At 44.0% G+C, this 17,485-nt stretch overlaps 1 protein-coding gene across 14 annotated transcripts in view; it reads right to left on the bottom strand.

The window, feature by feature from the left end:
* MMD (monocyte to macrophage differentiation associated) overlaps positions 1 to 12,835 on the bottom strand; it is an 81,396-nt gene extending 68,561 nt beyond the window's left edge. For 3 of the 14 annotated variants that reach the window (XR_011461310.1, XR_011461311.1, XM_070357293.1), the window contains exons 1-2: positions 12,527 to 12,833; positions 4,555 to 4,636 (exon numbers count right to left, since the gene is read on the bottom strand). Coding sequence is in view for 10 of the 14 variants with exons in the window: in XM_070357293.1 (XP_070213394.1) it covers positions 4,555 to 4,636; positions 12,527 to 12,552 (108 nt within the window). In the remaining 4 variants the exon portion in view is untranslated. Of the gene's footprint in view, positions 1 to 4,554; positions 4,637 to 12,526 lie in introns of all 14 variants that reach the window. The other 11 variants (XR_011461312.1, XM_070357295.1, XM_070357294.1 and 8 more) reach the window with 6 other exon arrangements.
* Between the last annotated feature and the right edge of the window lie 4,650 nt (positions 12,836 to 17,485).

Below are 17,485 nucleotides of genomic sequence, written 5' to 3'. Positions count from 1 at the left end.
CCTTCCTGTTTCCCCAAAGTGCTACTGAAAGCCCAAATTTCAGCAAAGGGTAACTAAATGAATTAAATCAGTGCATATAACGCACATACCACACTCAAATCATTTGTCCCATCATACGTCCTCATTTCTAGTCGGGATGTCTACATCCCACCAGTTTGGGGGCTACTGTAGAGTGAAAAGGGGTGGAAGGGTCTTTGCATTATCTCATTTTCTGAGATTCATTTACCTATTTGGCTGTGCCAGATCCTGGATGCAGATGCGCAATCTAGTTTCCCAACCAGGGGTTGAACCCAGGCACCCTGCACTGGGAGGATGGAACCTCAGACATGGGGCCACCAGGGAAGTTCCCGGGTTATTTCATTTTTAACAGCACCTTTCAAGTAGACAAAGGTAATCCATTCCTACCGAGTCAAATAATTTTAAGAGACTAGGATCTTAAGAGGGAATTTTGCTTTTACACCATATTTTACACTACATATGGACACAAAGTGCAAAGTCTAGCCATAACAGTATGACTAATAAACATTTTATAATAATAGAAATCATCAGGAGAAATCAACTACTTTATTAGATACCAGAATAAACATACCTGGCAAAGAATGCAAACTTTAGAAATCTCATCTATTTTTGTCTCCAACACCTATGTTTTCTCTCTTGCAACAGAATATTAACTCTTCCAGATAGGATCAGCACTGAATTTCAATGCTGATTACAATGGCTGAGAACAAAATGTGAAAATTAAGGACAACAAAGTAAATTTTTCATAAAACAAAATTTATTTTGAGACTATGTCCTTTCTATTTTTTTTTATGTTAAAGTATCTTCCTGAAAATTAGATGGAAGTTTTTTGTTTTGTCATTTTTAGAAATTTTAATGCTCTCTGAAATCCAAAAATCAGGGATACAGTTTAGTAAGTTTAATAAGATGACGTTTTCTGTTCTAAAAAATTAATGTGTATGTTTTGTCAGTTTTCCCTTAACTTTGGTTTATATAAGTGTTCCTGATGACCATCCAGGACAGATAAACTAAAGGATTATTCAGGTCTACTTCAAGAAAATACTATTCTTAAAGGTGACCTGTGCATCTCAACAACCAAACAATTATATTTAAATGCTCAGCATTATGCTAAATAATAAGCACTTCACTGGTTGCTTTCATAGGTCAGTATTTTGAAAACTATCAGGACACTATTTTTCTACCTTTTATCAGTACTTTGCAGTTGGTAAATGGATACAATGATGGATGTATACTGGAACAATAAGTGAAAGAAAAGGCCATATAAGCTATCATTCAAACTTTATATCCCTTATATCCTAATCCTGACGTAGACTTAAATACATACACACACGTACACACACACGCTTATTTTCTTAAGGGCCTGTGGACAATTATCTTAAGAAATAACTTTAATTTTAGCTCTGTTAAATTCATCAGACATTTAGTTAAGAATAAAAAATGGAAACCCAAATGTCTGTCAAAAGATGAATGGATAAAGAAGGTGGGATATGTATAAACACATACATACATATACACATACACATGTAATAGAATATTACTCAGTCCTAAAAAAATGAAATATTGCCAATTTGCAGCAATATGGAGGGACCTAGAGATTATCGTACTAAGTGAAGTAAGTCAAAGAAACACATGATATCATTTATATGTGAAATATAAAAAATAAAATAAATGAATCTATACACAAAGCAGAAACAGACTCACAGACATAGAAAATAAACATGACAACCAAAGGGGAAGGGGAGTGGGGGCAGGAAGGGGGATAAATTAGCACTACGGGATTAACAAATACACACTACTAGACAAAATAGAAAAGCTCAAAGATTTATTGTATAGCAGAGGGAACTATATTCAATATCTTATAATAACCTATAATGAAAAAGCTGGCTTAAAATTCAACAGTCAAAAAATGAATATCATGGCATCTGGTCCCATTACTTCATGGCAAATAGAAGGAGAAAAAGTAGAAACAGGGACAGATTTTATTTTCTTGGTCTCAAAATCACTGTGGACAGTGCCTGAAGTCATGAAATTTTAAGACGCTTGTGCCTTGGAAAGAAAGCTATGACAAACCTAGACAGTGTATTAAAAGGCAGAGACATCACTTTGCCGACAAAGGTCCGTATCGTCAAGGCTATGGTTTTCCCAGTAGCCATGTATGGATGTGAGAGTTGGACTATGAAGAAGGCTGAGCACTGAAAAATAGATGCTTTCAAACTGTGGTGCGGGGTAAGACTCTTGAGAGTCCCTTCTACTGTAAGGAGATCAAACCAGTCAATCCTAAAAGAAATCAATCCTGAATATTCATTGGAAGGACTGATGCTGAAGCTGAAGCTGCAAAACCTTGGCTACCTGATGCGAAGAGCCAACTCATTAGAAAAGACCCTGATGTTGGGAAGACTGAAGGGAAAAGAAGAGTGGCAGAGGATGAGACGGCCAGATGGCATCATTGCCGCAACGGACATGAATCTGAGCAAACTCTGGGACATAGTGAAGGACAGGGAAACCATGGGGTCACAAAGAGCCACACACGACTTACTGACTGAACAACAGATGAAAAATAATCAGAAAAATGTGTGTATATATATATACACGAATAAAACTGTATCACTTTACAGTACCACTGAAACTGTCATAGTATTTTAAATCAACTACACTTCAATTAAAAAAAAGAGTAAAAGATGGATATCTAGAAAGTACAGCTAATAATCAAATTAGGCTGTGCATTCTTTAAGTATGGACTCTAAACATTTTGACCCTCTGGGGTTGTGAGGCTCACTTCACAAAATATGTGTCATTAATGCAAAGACAGGGGTCAGCTCAAATCTAGAGAATTTCACCAAATCCTTCCTGCCCTAAGAATCTAAGCCGCAGGTCCAGGGAGACTGTCCACTAGTGAGGTTACTCCAAATTTCATTACTGAAGAAGCCCTTTAACGGGGCTTCTTCAGGGCAAGCATGTACAAAGTAGGTAGAAACTCTTTTCTAAAGAAAAAATATTCAGCAAGATTCTAGCATTTTACTTATTTAAATAAAAATATTTTGAGCACCTAAAGAAAAAGGACAGTGATAAAAGAGAGTAACATTTCAATACCACAAATAACATTTGAATTCTACTATTATAATACTAGGGCATGGCAACCCATTCCAGTATTCTTGCTTGGATAATTCCACGGACAGAGGAGCCTGGTAGGCTATACTCCATGGAGACTCAAAGAGTCGGACACAACTGAGCGACTAACACTTTCGCTTCACTATAATACATAGAACTGATACTTTAGAAAGTTGGATTTCTGCTAAGTAATGACCAGACAGCATTGTTCTATTAGATTACAAGGGAATCTACCAAAAACTAGTTTATTTCAGGTTTATTTGGCATCACGTTCCTTTATAGAAAACACTATTCTCTGGAGAAGGGGCTTAAAGAAATGAAAAGGCACAACTTGAATTCAAGCAAATTTTATTCCAATAACATTTATATGTAACCTACATATTATACTAACACTGTCTAAAATAACTGAATCAGCCTGTTCTAAACACTCTTCACTAAAGAGATAAATTGATCTCCTCTATCTCTTATCTTCAGACTATATACCAACCACCATTTCCCCTCAAAAAATTTCACTAGATGCAACTTTCAAAGGGAATAATGAAATCATAGATAAAAGGAAGTTTATAGTGACACAAGAAAATGCCAATAAAATGAAAATACACACATAAACACAAACAATGGGCTTCCCTGGTGGCTCAGATGGTAAAGGGTCTGCCTGCAATGCGGGAGACCTGAGTTCAGTCCTTGGGTCAGAACGATCCCCTGGAGAAGGAAAAGGCAACCCACTCCAGTATTCTTGCCTGGAAAATTCCACGGACGGAGGAGCCTGGTGGGCTACAGTCCATGGGGGTCACAAAAGAGTCGGACATGACTGAGCAACTTCACTTTCTAGATAGTTTTGCTTTTCTTATGTATTTTTCAGTATTTTCCATTTTTCTTAAAATGAACATGTTTTGCTTTTAGAAGGAAGAAAAAACTGAATTCAGGAATTAAACTTTTCTTTTACAGTAAGGACTAACATCTGCTCTGAGAAGCAATGACGACCGTGGGGATGGGAAGGATGTGGCTACCTATTTTAGGGGATCACTCAGGGGGAAAAAATCTTTCTCAGCAAATGGGGTGAACACTTCTTGCCAAATGAACACAGCTGACTGTCTTGAAAAGGTAATTCATTTCATTCCAGGGGTGACAGTCTTTATAAATAATTTCCTTTGGTTTTTCTTATAACTAAACACTTAATTTCTTTCAAAGATCATCTTATCTGAGAAAGCAAATTCAGGATCAACAGAGCTGACTGTAGGTCAGAGCACTCAAAGTATCTAACGGCTCACAGTTTCTGATGACATGACCTAGTACTGATACGAGGTCAGGAAAGGTCACAGGGATGGGTGAACCGGATTGACAGGGCTGAGATTAACAGAGATGATCGCCCCTTCTTCCCACCAAAGCGCTTGGGAAGCATGGAAAAGGCAGGCAGCTCGTACTCACTGCATGTGTGTAACAGTTAGCAGCATGTTCGTAACAAGTTGGCTTGTAGCGGCCATTGGCAGGGGCCCGGTGGTTCATGAACCTGTAGAAACAAAAGACATCCCATGAGAAAAGCTCAGAGTGTGTAAAGAACGATGGGAAAGCTTGTCAGAGTTTGCCTGGTCTTTCTAACTGAAGAGGTGACTGCTGGAAATACCTAGCTACTGGAACAAAACCAAAGCCACAAAGCCGGTGTAAACTGAATCAAAGCCTTTGTCTAAAGTGCATGCCCTAGTTAACTGGATTCAGTATTCTTTCAGTTCATTCAAAAAAATCTTCTACCAATGAAAAGCAAACAAAACTCCTATCTATCCCCTTCAACTGGTACTCTTCAACTGGGATACTTAAAAAAAATAAAAAATTAAAAATGGCATAACCAAATCTGAAATCTAAAAAAAAAATCAAGGTCATTTTCCTAAACTTTATAAATACCAGTAACCACGATTTAATGTGAATTCAATGCATTTGAAAATTCCTATTTTGTCTCTCAAAATGTATAAAGCTTTATATATATTAGATCTTTAAATGCTCCATCCCATTATTAGCAGGGCTGCCAAACCAGTTTCCCTGTATTGCATTACCTGTTCCGGCCCCAGACAGCTTAAATAAATGATACTTGGCTGCCTCCAGGCCACTGGAAACAAGAGGTCCATTTTCACCTGCATTCTTCCTGAATTAAAAAGAGTTTGCTTCAAAATCTAAATATGTGACTAGTGCCTGACACACTGGCCAGAACAGTCATGTGTGCCTGGGCTTAGTCGTGTCTCTTTGTGACCCCCATGGACTGTAGCCCCTCGGGCTCCTCTGTCCATGGAATTTTCCAGGCAAGAATACTGGGGCGGGTTGCCAGGATCTTCCCAACCCAGGGACTGAACCTGAGTCTCTTGCGTCTCCTGTAGTGGCAGGCAAATTGTTGATCACTGAGCCGCCCGGGAAGCCCCTAAGAGCGCCTGAATCTAAATACCAACACTTGGTGTGTACACGTGACCTGCCTCCTGAGAAACCTATATGCAGGCCAGGAAGCAACAGTCAGAACTGGACACGGAACAACAGACTGGTTCCAAATAGGGAAAGGAGTACGTCCAGGCTGTATGTTGTCACCCTGTTTATTTAACTTCTATGCAGAGAACATCATGAGAAACGCTGGGCTGGAAGAAGCACAGGCTGGAATCAAGGTTGCCGGGAGAAGTATCAATAACCTCAGATATGCAGATGACACCACCCTTATAGCAGAAAGTGAAGAGGAACTAAACAGCCTCTTCATGAAACTCAAAGAGGAGAGTGAAAAAGTTGGCTTAAAGCTCAACATTCAGAAAACGAAGATCATGGCATCTGGTCCCATCACTTCATGGCAAATAGATGCAGAAACAGTGGAAACAATGTCAGACTTTATTTTTTTAGGCTCCAAAATCACTGCAGATGGTGAGTGCAGCCATGAAATTAAAAGACGCTTACTCCTTGGGAGGAAAGTTATGACCAACCTAGACAGCATATTGAAAAGCAGAGACATTACTTTGCCAACAAAGGTCTGTCTAGTCAAGGCTATGGTTTTTCCAGTGGTCACGTACGGATGTGAGAGTTGGACTGTGAAGAAAGCTGAGTGCCGAAGAATTGATGCTTCTGAACTGTGGTGTTGAAGAAGACTCTTGAGAATCCCTTGGACTGCAAGGAGATCCACCCAGTTCATCCTAAAGGAGATCAGTCCTGGGTGTTCATTGGAAGGACTGATGCTGAACCTGAAACCCCAGTACTTTGGCCACCTCATGCGAAGAGCTGACTCATTGGAAAAGACTCTAATGCTGGGAGGGACTGGGGGCAGAGGAGAAGGGGATGACAGAGGATGAGATGGCTGGATGGCATCACTGACTCAACGGACATGAGTTTGGGTAAACTCTGGGAGTTGGTGATGGACAGGGAGGCCTGGCGTGCTGCAATTCATGGGGTCGCAAAGAGTCGGACATGACTGAGACTGAACTGAACTGAACTGATGGGCTTGGGGCCTGCAAGATGTCAACAGGCTTTACACAATAGTGCAGGTTTTTGCTTGAGTTAGTTTAAGGGGGTGTGGGTAGGAGGAGGAGACTGTTACTTGTCACTAACAAGTTCTGACTAGTCATGTCTTATCAATTAACACGATGGAAAAACGGTACCAGGCTAAACCAAATGGCACAGACAGGTTGCCAAAAACTGACTAAAAACACGTGGCCAAGCAATTCCAAATAGTGTTCAGTTTATGAACAAAAGACCAGCCAACATTTCTCCCTGAGTTAAAGAAGGGCCTGGTAGCCCTAGAGCAAATGAGTAAAGATCAAGTGGCAGTCCCTGCCAAGCTGACACAGAAAGTTCGAGTGGAAGATCCCTTAGGGAACGGAGTTGGCACTGTGAAGACACCTTCCCTGTCTTCACCAAAGGGCAGCTATCTAACTAACATGCAAAAGATACACACACTGAATGGGATTCATCACACAGCTTGGAAACTATTAGAGAGAAATGTACAGTTAACAGCTTCAGAATTACTCCAAGATATTCTCACACATAGATAAATAAATCTTTTCTCCCCTGACAATCCTTTAAATAATTTCACTAATTTCCTAAGGGACTAGAGTGTTGCTATACGGCAGTTATTAGTAAAAAAGAAAATAATTACACTCTTGGGAAGGAGGCTTTAAAAGTGTCCCCTGCATTCAAGGGCCTACAGGATTATCAGCCTGAGACACAAGGACAGGGCTCTAAGTAGCATACCCCATTAGGAATTGTAAAGGGTAAAGAGTAGGGCTCCAGGGTGGCTGAGGGTAGATTAAACTGCAAGCACTCTCTGCAGGGCATGCTCAGGAGGGTTGTCCACCCACCACCAGCCTGCAGGCTAAAATAGCAATTTATATCTCTGGCAGCCCAAACTAAAAATAGTCAGGCTATAACAGAGACAGGGATAGACTTTAAAAGCACGGAAGCTGAGTGGCCATGTGTGTAACATGTTTGTGCCCACCTGGAATCACTCAGGTTAAAAATGAACTCAGAAGTTGCAGAGAAAAATATTCCTTCCATGTGACTTAAGGTAGTTTCTCTCTAAGGGCAGGGTCAAGATTCTGGCAGTAAGGAAAGGGAACAGCAAGTATGTCAGGCACCGTCTGGGGCCCCATGGGATGGCACATGGTTCTGCCAGGAAATTTACATTTTCCATTTCTCTCTGATACAATCATGCCTCCCATTGCCTCCTGAAGAAATCATTATGAAGAAATTAGTCACCCAAGACCTACATGAAAAGCAGATGTAAAATGCAAATAAACCCCCCAACACTGAGGCTATTCTCTTTGCCCCAAAAGAATGAGGAAGGTTCTCAAGAGTTATGGGAAACAGCACCCACTTAGGCCAGACACCTCCACTTAAAGCAAAGCCATTCTGATGGTCATCCAATGCTAGAAAACATTCTAACACTGGGTGTGTTGCCCATGCCGCAACAACAGAAGCCCCCCAAACAAGTGCCACAACTAGAGGAAGCCCACGCGTGCGGGCTAGGTCACTTCAGTTGTCTGGACTCTTTGCGACTCTATAGACCGTAGCCTGCCAGGCTCCTCTGTCCATGGGATTCTCCAGGCAAGAATACTGGAGTGGGTCGCCATGCCCTCCAGGGCATCTTCCTGACCCAGAGACTGAACCCGTGTCTCTTAGGTTTCCTGCCCTGGTAGGTGGGTTCTTTACCAGGAGTGTCTCATGGGAAGCCTGGAGGAAGCCCCTGTGCCCCAAGAAAGAGCCCACATGCTACAGCGAAGATACAGCATAGCCTTCCCCCCATCCCAATTTTTTAGCCCAAAACAGTGCCTTCTGAAGGTAAATCCGAAATGCACCATCAGACCTCAGAGCCTGAGATCAAATCTCAGAAGTTGTCCTTAATTCCTCTGTATTTCCCCATACTCCAAATGCAAGTACTGTCTGTGCTATCTTCAAAATACATTCCAAAACAGTCCCAGTCTCTACAGTTTCAAAGTTACTACCTTAAATCAAGACATCGACTCCTCTGGTCTGTAGACAAAGCTCTGGTCTCCCTGCCCGCCCGCACATGGACTCTCTTCTTTACCCAGCAGCCACGAGTCTGTTAACACCAGATCACATCACATGCTAAGCCCAGCTTAAAACCTATCTGGCTTCCCAAAGTGCTTGGCAACAGGGCCTCCTCTGCAGGCCATGAGCCCTCCCGACTTCTCCAGCCAGGGGCTCCCTTCCTTTCCTCTCCCCCTCCAGCCAATCACAGCCTTTCTGCTCCTCCAACCAACCAGGTCTGATCTGACTCAGAGCATCTGTGTTTGCCGTTTATGTCTGCCCAAACATTCTCCTCCAGTGTGCCCAGCTCTCCTCTCACCTGTCAAACTCGGCACAACCATCCTACCTAAAGTATCAATTCAGCAGAGCCCTTATCACAATTAGTAAGAACTGGACTTTTTGAACTTATTTATTTCATCTTTCCCCACTGTAAAGTGAATTCCATGAAGGCTGCCTTGTCTATTTTTTCATTTCCAGTCCCAAACACAAAGTCCAGCTGGTTGTTGGAACTTAATAAATAAGTGTTGAATGAGAATAAAAAGACAGACATTTTGCTGCTGCTGAAGCATTTTATTATCCTAACTGAGAGAGATCCTGTCGGCAGTTAGTTTCACTGGGGATTTCTGTATGCAACAAAAACAGGCAGTCTTAGAGCCAAGAGAATCCTCGATCTTGTGAAAACAAAATGGACAAAGGACAAGACCATGAACATTTCAGGGGCTCCTTCAACATCATTCGAAGGGGCAACAGAACTGATCCCTACATAGAACCCTACTATTGATATTAGCTGTCCTGTATGAATAAGCATGATGTTTAGGAGAAAGTGCCTGCAGTGAGAGGTGGCGATAGTGGTGGCAGCCATTTAACTTAATTACTAAATAAGGGAAATGGCACATATAAGGAAACAACTTCAGTGTTCTTCAGTGTTCACTGAACGGTGTATGATTCGATGCTCCTGAGAACATGGAACAAAAAGAGAGGCAACAGGCAGCACTGGAACACTTCCTAATGCTTTAGAATAAGACGCCTTACCACATACTCAATTTGAAACTAACCAGTGGTCACGAGGCTGGAGCTAAGGAAAGCAGTATCCTTTTCTTTGGATTTCTGGTTGCCAGGCTGGAGAAATGAGCACACACCAACAGGACACTTTAGAAGCTCTGGGTCCTAGGCCTCTGCACTATCACACAGATGTTGTGTGTGGGTGGGGAGACAGAGGTAAATGGCTGCATGGGTGGTGGAAAGGGACATGAACCCTTCTGTCTGCCCCGTTCTAGCTGTGTGATGATAGCAGGCTCTTTTATTCTCTAAAGCTCTTCTATTAAATGGGTAGAAGTTTGCCTTTCAGGGTTACAGTTAGGGATGAGATGAGTTACCTACAAATACCCAGCTACTGCCTGGCACTGATAGGCACTCAATAAATGTTAGCAAGTATTCTAATCAGTCAGAGATGCTGTGAAAGGGAGAGAATGACTCTGTGCAGTGTGGGGGTAGAATCAAGAGCGAAAGGGATACAGCACAAAAGATAAAAGGTGTCCCAGTGGGATTTTTCACATCCTAAGATTTTTGAGAAGCCATGCCTGCATAAAGCCCTCCACTTACTACACTGGGTTAGGCGTCCTTATAGCTCTTCTCCACATATGGCAGAGCTCTGGAAGTTGATCCAAAGCCACAGTGACCGCCAAGTTTCCATTATGAACAAACCAGCAGGGTGTTCAAGTTTTCTTATAAGTTAGACATAGCCACAAAGGATGGCCTAATGAAATGTTTTTACTGCAGTCAAATGCTCTTCAATGGAGTCCTGGTGAATCTATCAAAAGGAACACAAGGGCTTAAAGATAAGTGTGTTCCTCTTTCTAGTTCCTCTGTCATTTACAACCTGTAACTATCCTAAATGCTCACAAGATGGATAACAAACAGCTTTTAAGAGGTGCAGAACAGTACTCTCAATATGTTAATGTATAGACCACAATATATTACTTATTTGCAGACTTTATTTCTAAGTTCAAGTTGATTTATAGAAATATCTTTGCAAACAAGAAATTACGGGATCATTCATTCTGCAAAGAAAATCAGGGCAGGTCTAGATGTCATCAAGAAAATAACTGTTAAATATCCACTGACATTGTGCAGTTGCTGCGGAAATTACAACGTCTATGCTATACCAAAAGAAAATGCCTGTATTTTTAATTTTTAAATGAATGGAATAGAGGGCAAAATCACATTACAACTGTGATAATAAGGACTGCATAGATTAGTGTCCAGCAAACAAGAAGAGTTCAATCAGCTGAGATGGTAGGATCTTAAATAAAGATGTGTTTGTTTTTCATTTCTCTTAATACTGCTAATGTTTGTGCAACAAACAATAACACAAGTTCCTTTTTTTCTTTCTTTTTCGAGAGAAGAACTGAAAGGATAGAAAAGAAATAGAACTCTTTAATCTAACAAAAACCGGTAAATGCACAGAAGACTGCCATGGTTCCCGGAAAACAGGAAGAGCACAGATGTGCAGAGAAGTAAAACCAAATTAAACAAACCACATACAGGGTTTTGCCAACCATTGCTGAACCTGTGTTACATCCTCCCTTGAAGCCCCTCCAGTCCTCATGGCTGACTTCATGTTCTAAAGACAGAACATCATGGTTCCCTTTTGCCTTTGGAAGAACTGATATGATGTTCCCATTAGGCGAACATTGCCAGGCATTCAACACACTGAGTGATAAGCAATGTTCAAAAGTTAATCCAAGTCTTCATCCTGATCACTCCAACTCTCCCTGTGCAAATGTCACTCTGGAGAAGAAATGAGACCAGCAGAAGAGGTGAGAGGGTTTCTAGGGATTAAAGCATTGGAAAGAAAAAAAAAACAAAACAAAAAACCCATACTTCAAAATCCTGTAATAAAAAGCAATGCCTAAAAACGCAACAAAAGCCTTAAGAGATTTCATTTTTTTTTTTTTTTTTCAAATTCTACTGCACACTAAGCTAGCCTGCTCAGGGTGAAGGCCTGGGAGTGGGGATGCTAGCCTGATTCAGACAAAGGGATGGAGAGTTACCACAAACACACGACACGTGAACTTTCACCCACTTACACGAAGGAGCATTAGGAAAAAAAAAAGCGCAGAGCTTCCTCTCGAATTATGGCCAGCCTCCATTCATTGCTAGATGGCAGGGACCTGGAGTCAGGATTAAGGCCAAGTTATCTCCCCAGGCTGGCGTTCCCACCGGCTTTCCAGCCAAAGAGCACCCGGCCATCCTTCCGGGGGGCCTCCTCGGTTCCTCGTTTCCTAACCCAGGCGTCTCAACTGGTCTTACCGCCCAGAAGCTAATGCCCCGGCGCGGTGACCCAAAATAGCACACGCTGGGGCTCTAAGCCCGAGAACCCCGCAGGCAAGGCTAAACCGGCGGAGCCTGCCTCAGTTTTCCCCACCGCCACGGCAGTTCAAAGACAAGCGCCGGAAACCCCCAGCACCCCTGCGGGGCAACCTGGCTCGGGTCCGGGCGCCTCGGGGGCCCCCCAAGGCCGGTTAGGGATGCAGGCCAAGGCTGGGGTCGGATGATCCGGGGTCGGAAGATCCGGGGCCGGTGCCCGCGGCCGGCGTTCAGGTCCCCGGAGCAAGCGAGAGGCTGTCCCTGCAGGGCGAAGCTGGGCGGGCAACCGACCCCCGGGGAAGGCAACCGGGGTCCGAGGGCTGGGGACTGCAGCCCGCAACGAGCAGCGGGGTCCCGGGCCGGCGCGAGACCAGCTCCCGGAGCGGGACCGCCCGGGGACGGCGGGGCGGGGAGCCCCCGGAGCACGAGAGGAGGACCAGGCGGGGCGCCGGGCCCCACACGGGCGGAGGCTGGTCCGGGACCCGGTGCCGGCGCAGGCGGCGGGCCTGGGGCGCTGCCCTCTCACCGCTGGAATCGACTCTGGAACCGCATCGATGCTCCTGCTCCTCCGCGGGGGCCGCGAGCTCCGTCTCGTCAGCGCCGGCGCCCGGGTGCGCGGCCCGCAGGAGCTGGGGCGGCTCCGGGGGCCGCAGCGGGCCCGGCGGACCGCTGGACCGGGCAGGGGAGACGGGGCCGGGCCGGGGGTCGGGACCGGGCCAGAGCCAGACCGGGCGCCTGGGGGCGGGAGGGCGGCCCTTAAACGGCCCGGCCGCCTCCCGCCACCTCCCGCCGCCCGGCCCTGCCGCCCCCGGCAGGGAGGCCCCGCCCCGCCCGGCGCCCAGACCCGCCCCCCGCTGCCCGCGCCCCGCCCGCCTGCGTGCTCCCGCGGCCGCCCGCGCGTCACCGCGCCCGGGGGCCAATCAGCGCATGAGCGGAGCCGCGGCCGCGCTGCCATTCATTCCCGCTGGGGCAGGAGAGGGACGGGGCCTCCCGGCCGGGGGCGGGGCTACAGAAGGGGCGTGGTCTCCCGGCGGGGCGGGAGACAGAAGGCGGTTCACGGCTCGAGGGGTGGAGTTGGAGCGAGAAGATAGAAGGGCCCGATGACAGGAAGAAAAATGGTAAAGGAGGATGTGAGGCACGGCTCTTGAAAGCGACTGTGGTGAAAACAGCAACAAACAAAGGACCTCTGTCTGTGTTCTAGTCCTGACTCTGTGTCTTTCGTTCTTCAGCATTCCTTTCTTCATCCCTCCGTTCGTTTATTCCTTCATCATTTTCAAGGTCAGCTACCCCGAGGCTGTTATGCGAGGTTCTGGGGTAGATTTTTAAAATCTTTCCTCGCCTGTCATGTAGGGATGCTTACATGTAATCCTTTCATTTATTTGCTTAATCCAAGCAACTCCTAAATAAACCAAAAAGTAGATTTGAATCAGGGTCCTGTGGGAAAAATATAAACTCAGAGGGCTTCCTGTAAGAGGTTCAAAGAATATTTAATGAATGATGATTTTTGGGGGGGGGGTAGAGTTCTTGGGATGAACTAAGCTATGTACAACTTTTAATCATCTTCAAAGGCCTTAATGATAGTTTGTTTTTCAATTTTTATATATTTATTTATTTAGTGCTGGGTCTTCATTGAGTGCAGGCTTTGTCTCGTTGCCCTGAGTGGGGGCTACTCTAGTTGTGGTGTGAGGTTTTCTCACGTTGGGGAGCGTGGGCTCTAGGGTACATGGGCTCCAGTAGTTTCTGCCCGTAGGCTCAGTACTTGTGGCGCCTGGGCTTAGTTGCTCCGTGACATGTGGGAACTGACACGGATCAGGGATGGAACTCGCGTATCTTGCATTGACAAGCGAATTCTTACCATTGAACCACCAGGGAAGTCCCTGGTTTTATTTTTTCTTTTTTAATTTTAATTTTTTTCCCAACTGCATCACATGGCCTGTGGGATTCTTGTTCCCCAGCTTGGGATCAAACCTGTGCCCTGCAGTGGAAGCCAGGAGTCCCAAACCACCGGACCTCTAGGGAAGTCCCAAATGGCTGATTTCTTGATTCCTTCCCTTGATATGGCTCCCTCCAGGTATCCTGTCCACACCATCACTGACACCCCAAACTTCAGGCTCTCAAGCGGACAGTAGGTCAGCCTACTGGAAGTGGTTAGTCGACATGCAGTGGGAACATTGGAAAGCTGAGAAGTAGTTCACCCAAAATTCTGGTTTCTTTTCCTTTAGCATCTTCCAAGTTGGCTGGATCTAGAAGGGTGCTTTCCATGGTTATTTCCATCAGTTTCCCAGGAGATAAGCATTATCTTACTCATTTCACAGATAAGGAGGCTGAGAAGTTTAGAATCTTACCAAAGGCTAGGATTTGCTCCTAGCTTTGTCTAACATTAAAGCCTCAGATCCTTTCAGCCCCAAACTGCCTCTCCCTAGGTTGTAAAGTTGTATATTTCTTTAATTTTTTTTTTTCTAAAAGTCAGAAAAATGACCATGGATTGAAGGTTTACTAAACTGCTCTGTCCAGCCACTGGGTTAAATGAATTGGTGGGGGAGGGAAAGGTCACAAAGGAAATAACTGATAAAAACAGATTTAAAAAATAACGATATGAAGTAACATAGGAAGGATTGAAAACAATGAACCAGCAGATGCTAGGTCACATCCTAGCAATGGTTTAGGAATGTGCAGGAGACTGAGACGCTAAGTGTGGTGAGGCTAATTAGGAAATGGGACACATGAAAGAAGGAAGTCTGGAGATGCATTTTTAAAGAGATGATGGGCATGACTTGGCACACATCCTTTCGTAAAGTATAATAGCTTGGAAAACATAGGAGATGTGATCAGTATGGGGAAAACTTGTGAATGGCCACCTAGGTTTAGAAACATCATTATGAATGGCATTTACCAAGGTGGGGGAAAATGAGTGAGATAAAAATTAGATCAAATCAGAATAAAATATCTTGACCTATTTTGTCTCTTCCACGGAAATATTGTAGGAATATAATACACAGGAATATTTAACAAACTAAAAATGGCTTGTGTAAATAATATGATCACAAATTAAAATCAACCTCATTCTTAGTGACTCTCCCAAGTGAAAGCAATTCTCGAAAGATAAAAATAAAAACCATGAAAGAGTTTAGAATTGAACACCGCCCCTCCTCCCTTTTGTACTGAGGTGTCCATTTGAATCTTTGTTGTTGTTGTTTTCATCTTTTTGAGGAGAAATCCTGAGTATGTTTTCAGAAAAGAGGTACTACATTCAACTTAGAGATTAGCATTTTTAAGTGAAATAAAATGGAGTTTTTCACATTAGCAGGATGTGACATTTTTGTTGAGCTCAGAAATATACTAGTTCTTCTTTCTGCAAAACAGCAGACAATTATTTGCATAGCCTCTGCCTGGAAAAAAGGATTTGCAAAGGAGCAGATGCCAGCTGCAGAGGAATCTCTTGGGAGAACACCTGTCCTGCTTGCTGAGGGCCACAGAGTTCCTGACCGGATGCTGACCATACTAGGAAGTACCTGAAACCTAGTCCTTCAGCTGCCATCATCCAATCCGAAAGTAGCAGCTCTGCTGCAGACTGTGGCCTCAGATGACCAAGGAGGTTGCCTGAACTCCTAATTGCAAATCGTATTCTATGACTGGCTTTCAGTGTGTCTCTTTACAAATATGACAATGTAAAGCAGTTATTAAAATGTAAATGCTCCCATCCTTTTTTCCCTTTCCTGAAGACAGGAATGCTATCTTAGTCTTAGTTCTTAGGGTTTTGCCCACATTTCCTTATTGTCTTCGTCCCTACTCCAAGCTGCATATGTTGAAATCCTAATGCTCAATGTGATGGTATTAGTGGGGTGATGGGAGAAGGGGTGAGAGGTGATTAGGTCAACCACCACCCTTATGAATGAGTTTAATACCCTCATAAAAGAGCCATGAGAGAGATCTCTGGCCCCCTTTCATCATGTGAAAACCCAAGTCAGCAGTCTTCAACCCAGAAGAGGGTTTTCATCAGACCCTCATCATTCTGGCAGTCTGATCTTGGACTTCTAGATTCCAGAACCATAAAAATAAATGTCTGTGGTTGATAAGCCACCCAGTCTTTTTTTTTTTTTTCTTAATAGCTCAAGTAGACTAAAACCTGACCTTCAAGGAATACCTGTCTCTTTCATGTTCAGTTCCTAGACCTTCACAATGAAAACAGCTGGAGAGAACAATGGGAAGAAAGATCTAGAGAGAAAAAAGAGGCCTTGGCAGAGAGGCTATATTGGTTTACAAGATGGAAATGAGTGAGAGAAAAACTTTCCATAATCTGGGGGATATTGACCGTTATTGACCCTTGTGCCTTCAGTCAACTAAATCTTGGACTCTGTTGACCTAACTCCCAATTCTGTGCTGAATTCCCCTCTGCTGAAGGCATGAATATATTAACATCTGCCCTTAGCTTAAGACTTTCCCAATTTTGCTGTTCTTGGAAACACTGCTTTGGGAAAGATCCACAGTATTTCCATTGCTTGCTGTAAGTAATCAATCCTTCCTTCTCCTGCTCTTTGGCTTGTCTGTGTCTTTTGGCCCCACACCAAGGTGAACTCAATTTTCCAATAACAAGTTTTGACCCAGATGGGATATCTCACCTAACCTCTTTGGCTTTCTCCAGCTCCAAATATGCTACGCAGTGGGCTGCGGTAGCTCACCTGGGTGAATCTGTCTGTGTTTCTGGGGGACTGTGGGGAAGGGCGTAGGAGAATCCCTCTTGGCACCTGATTGTCAAGTCTGTGCACAGCAGACACTGTGGACATCTTGATTTAAGGAGTTGCTTTGGAGAGGTGAGTGACATTTATTCCACAAGTTAGCTTCAAAGCTCTGTCCCCATCTCAAGGTGGGAGAATGAATGATTCAGGAACTGAATAAGTAATCAGATTTGCTCTGGTTGTCTTGGAGAGTCTGAGAGATCCGAGAGGTTGTAAGACATCCCTGCCCTCTGAGTCCTGGAGGCTGATCAAGGATGCCTGATTGCGAAACCCTTCAATGACACAATCTGTATTTCTCTTGGTTTAGACCCTCATTAGGGGGCTTTGGTAACTTAAATTATTTCTAGAGGAGTGCCAGCTTGGTATACCTGAACAACCTGCATATACACTTAAAAATCTTTTTTAACTTTTTTTTTTGTATTGAAGTATAGTCAATTATGGAAAATTCAACTGTGGGAAATTCTGAAAGAGATGGGAATACCAGACCACCTGACCTGCCTCTTGAGAAATCTGTATGCAGGTCAGGAAGCAACAGTTAGAACTGGACATGGAACAACAGACTGGTTCCAAATAGGAAAAGAAGTACGTCAAGGCTGTATATTGTCACCCTGCTTATTTAACTTCTATGCAGAGTACATCATGAGAAACGCTGGGCTGCAAGAAGCACAAGCTGGAATCAAGATTGCCGGGAGAAATATCAATAACTTCAGATATGCAGATGACACCACCCTTATGGCAGAAAATGAAGA

Source organism: Bos mutus, chromosome 19 (assembly GCF_027580195.1).
Source record: "Bos mutus isolate GX-2022 chromosome 19, NWIPB_WYAK_1.1, whole genome shotgun sequence".
NCBI lineage: Eukaryota > Metazoa > Chordata > Mammalia > Artiodactyla > Bovidae > Bos > Bos mutus.
The sequence above is the reverse complement of the archived record's forward strand: the minus strand, read 5'-3'. Positions and strand labels throughout refer to the sequence as shown.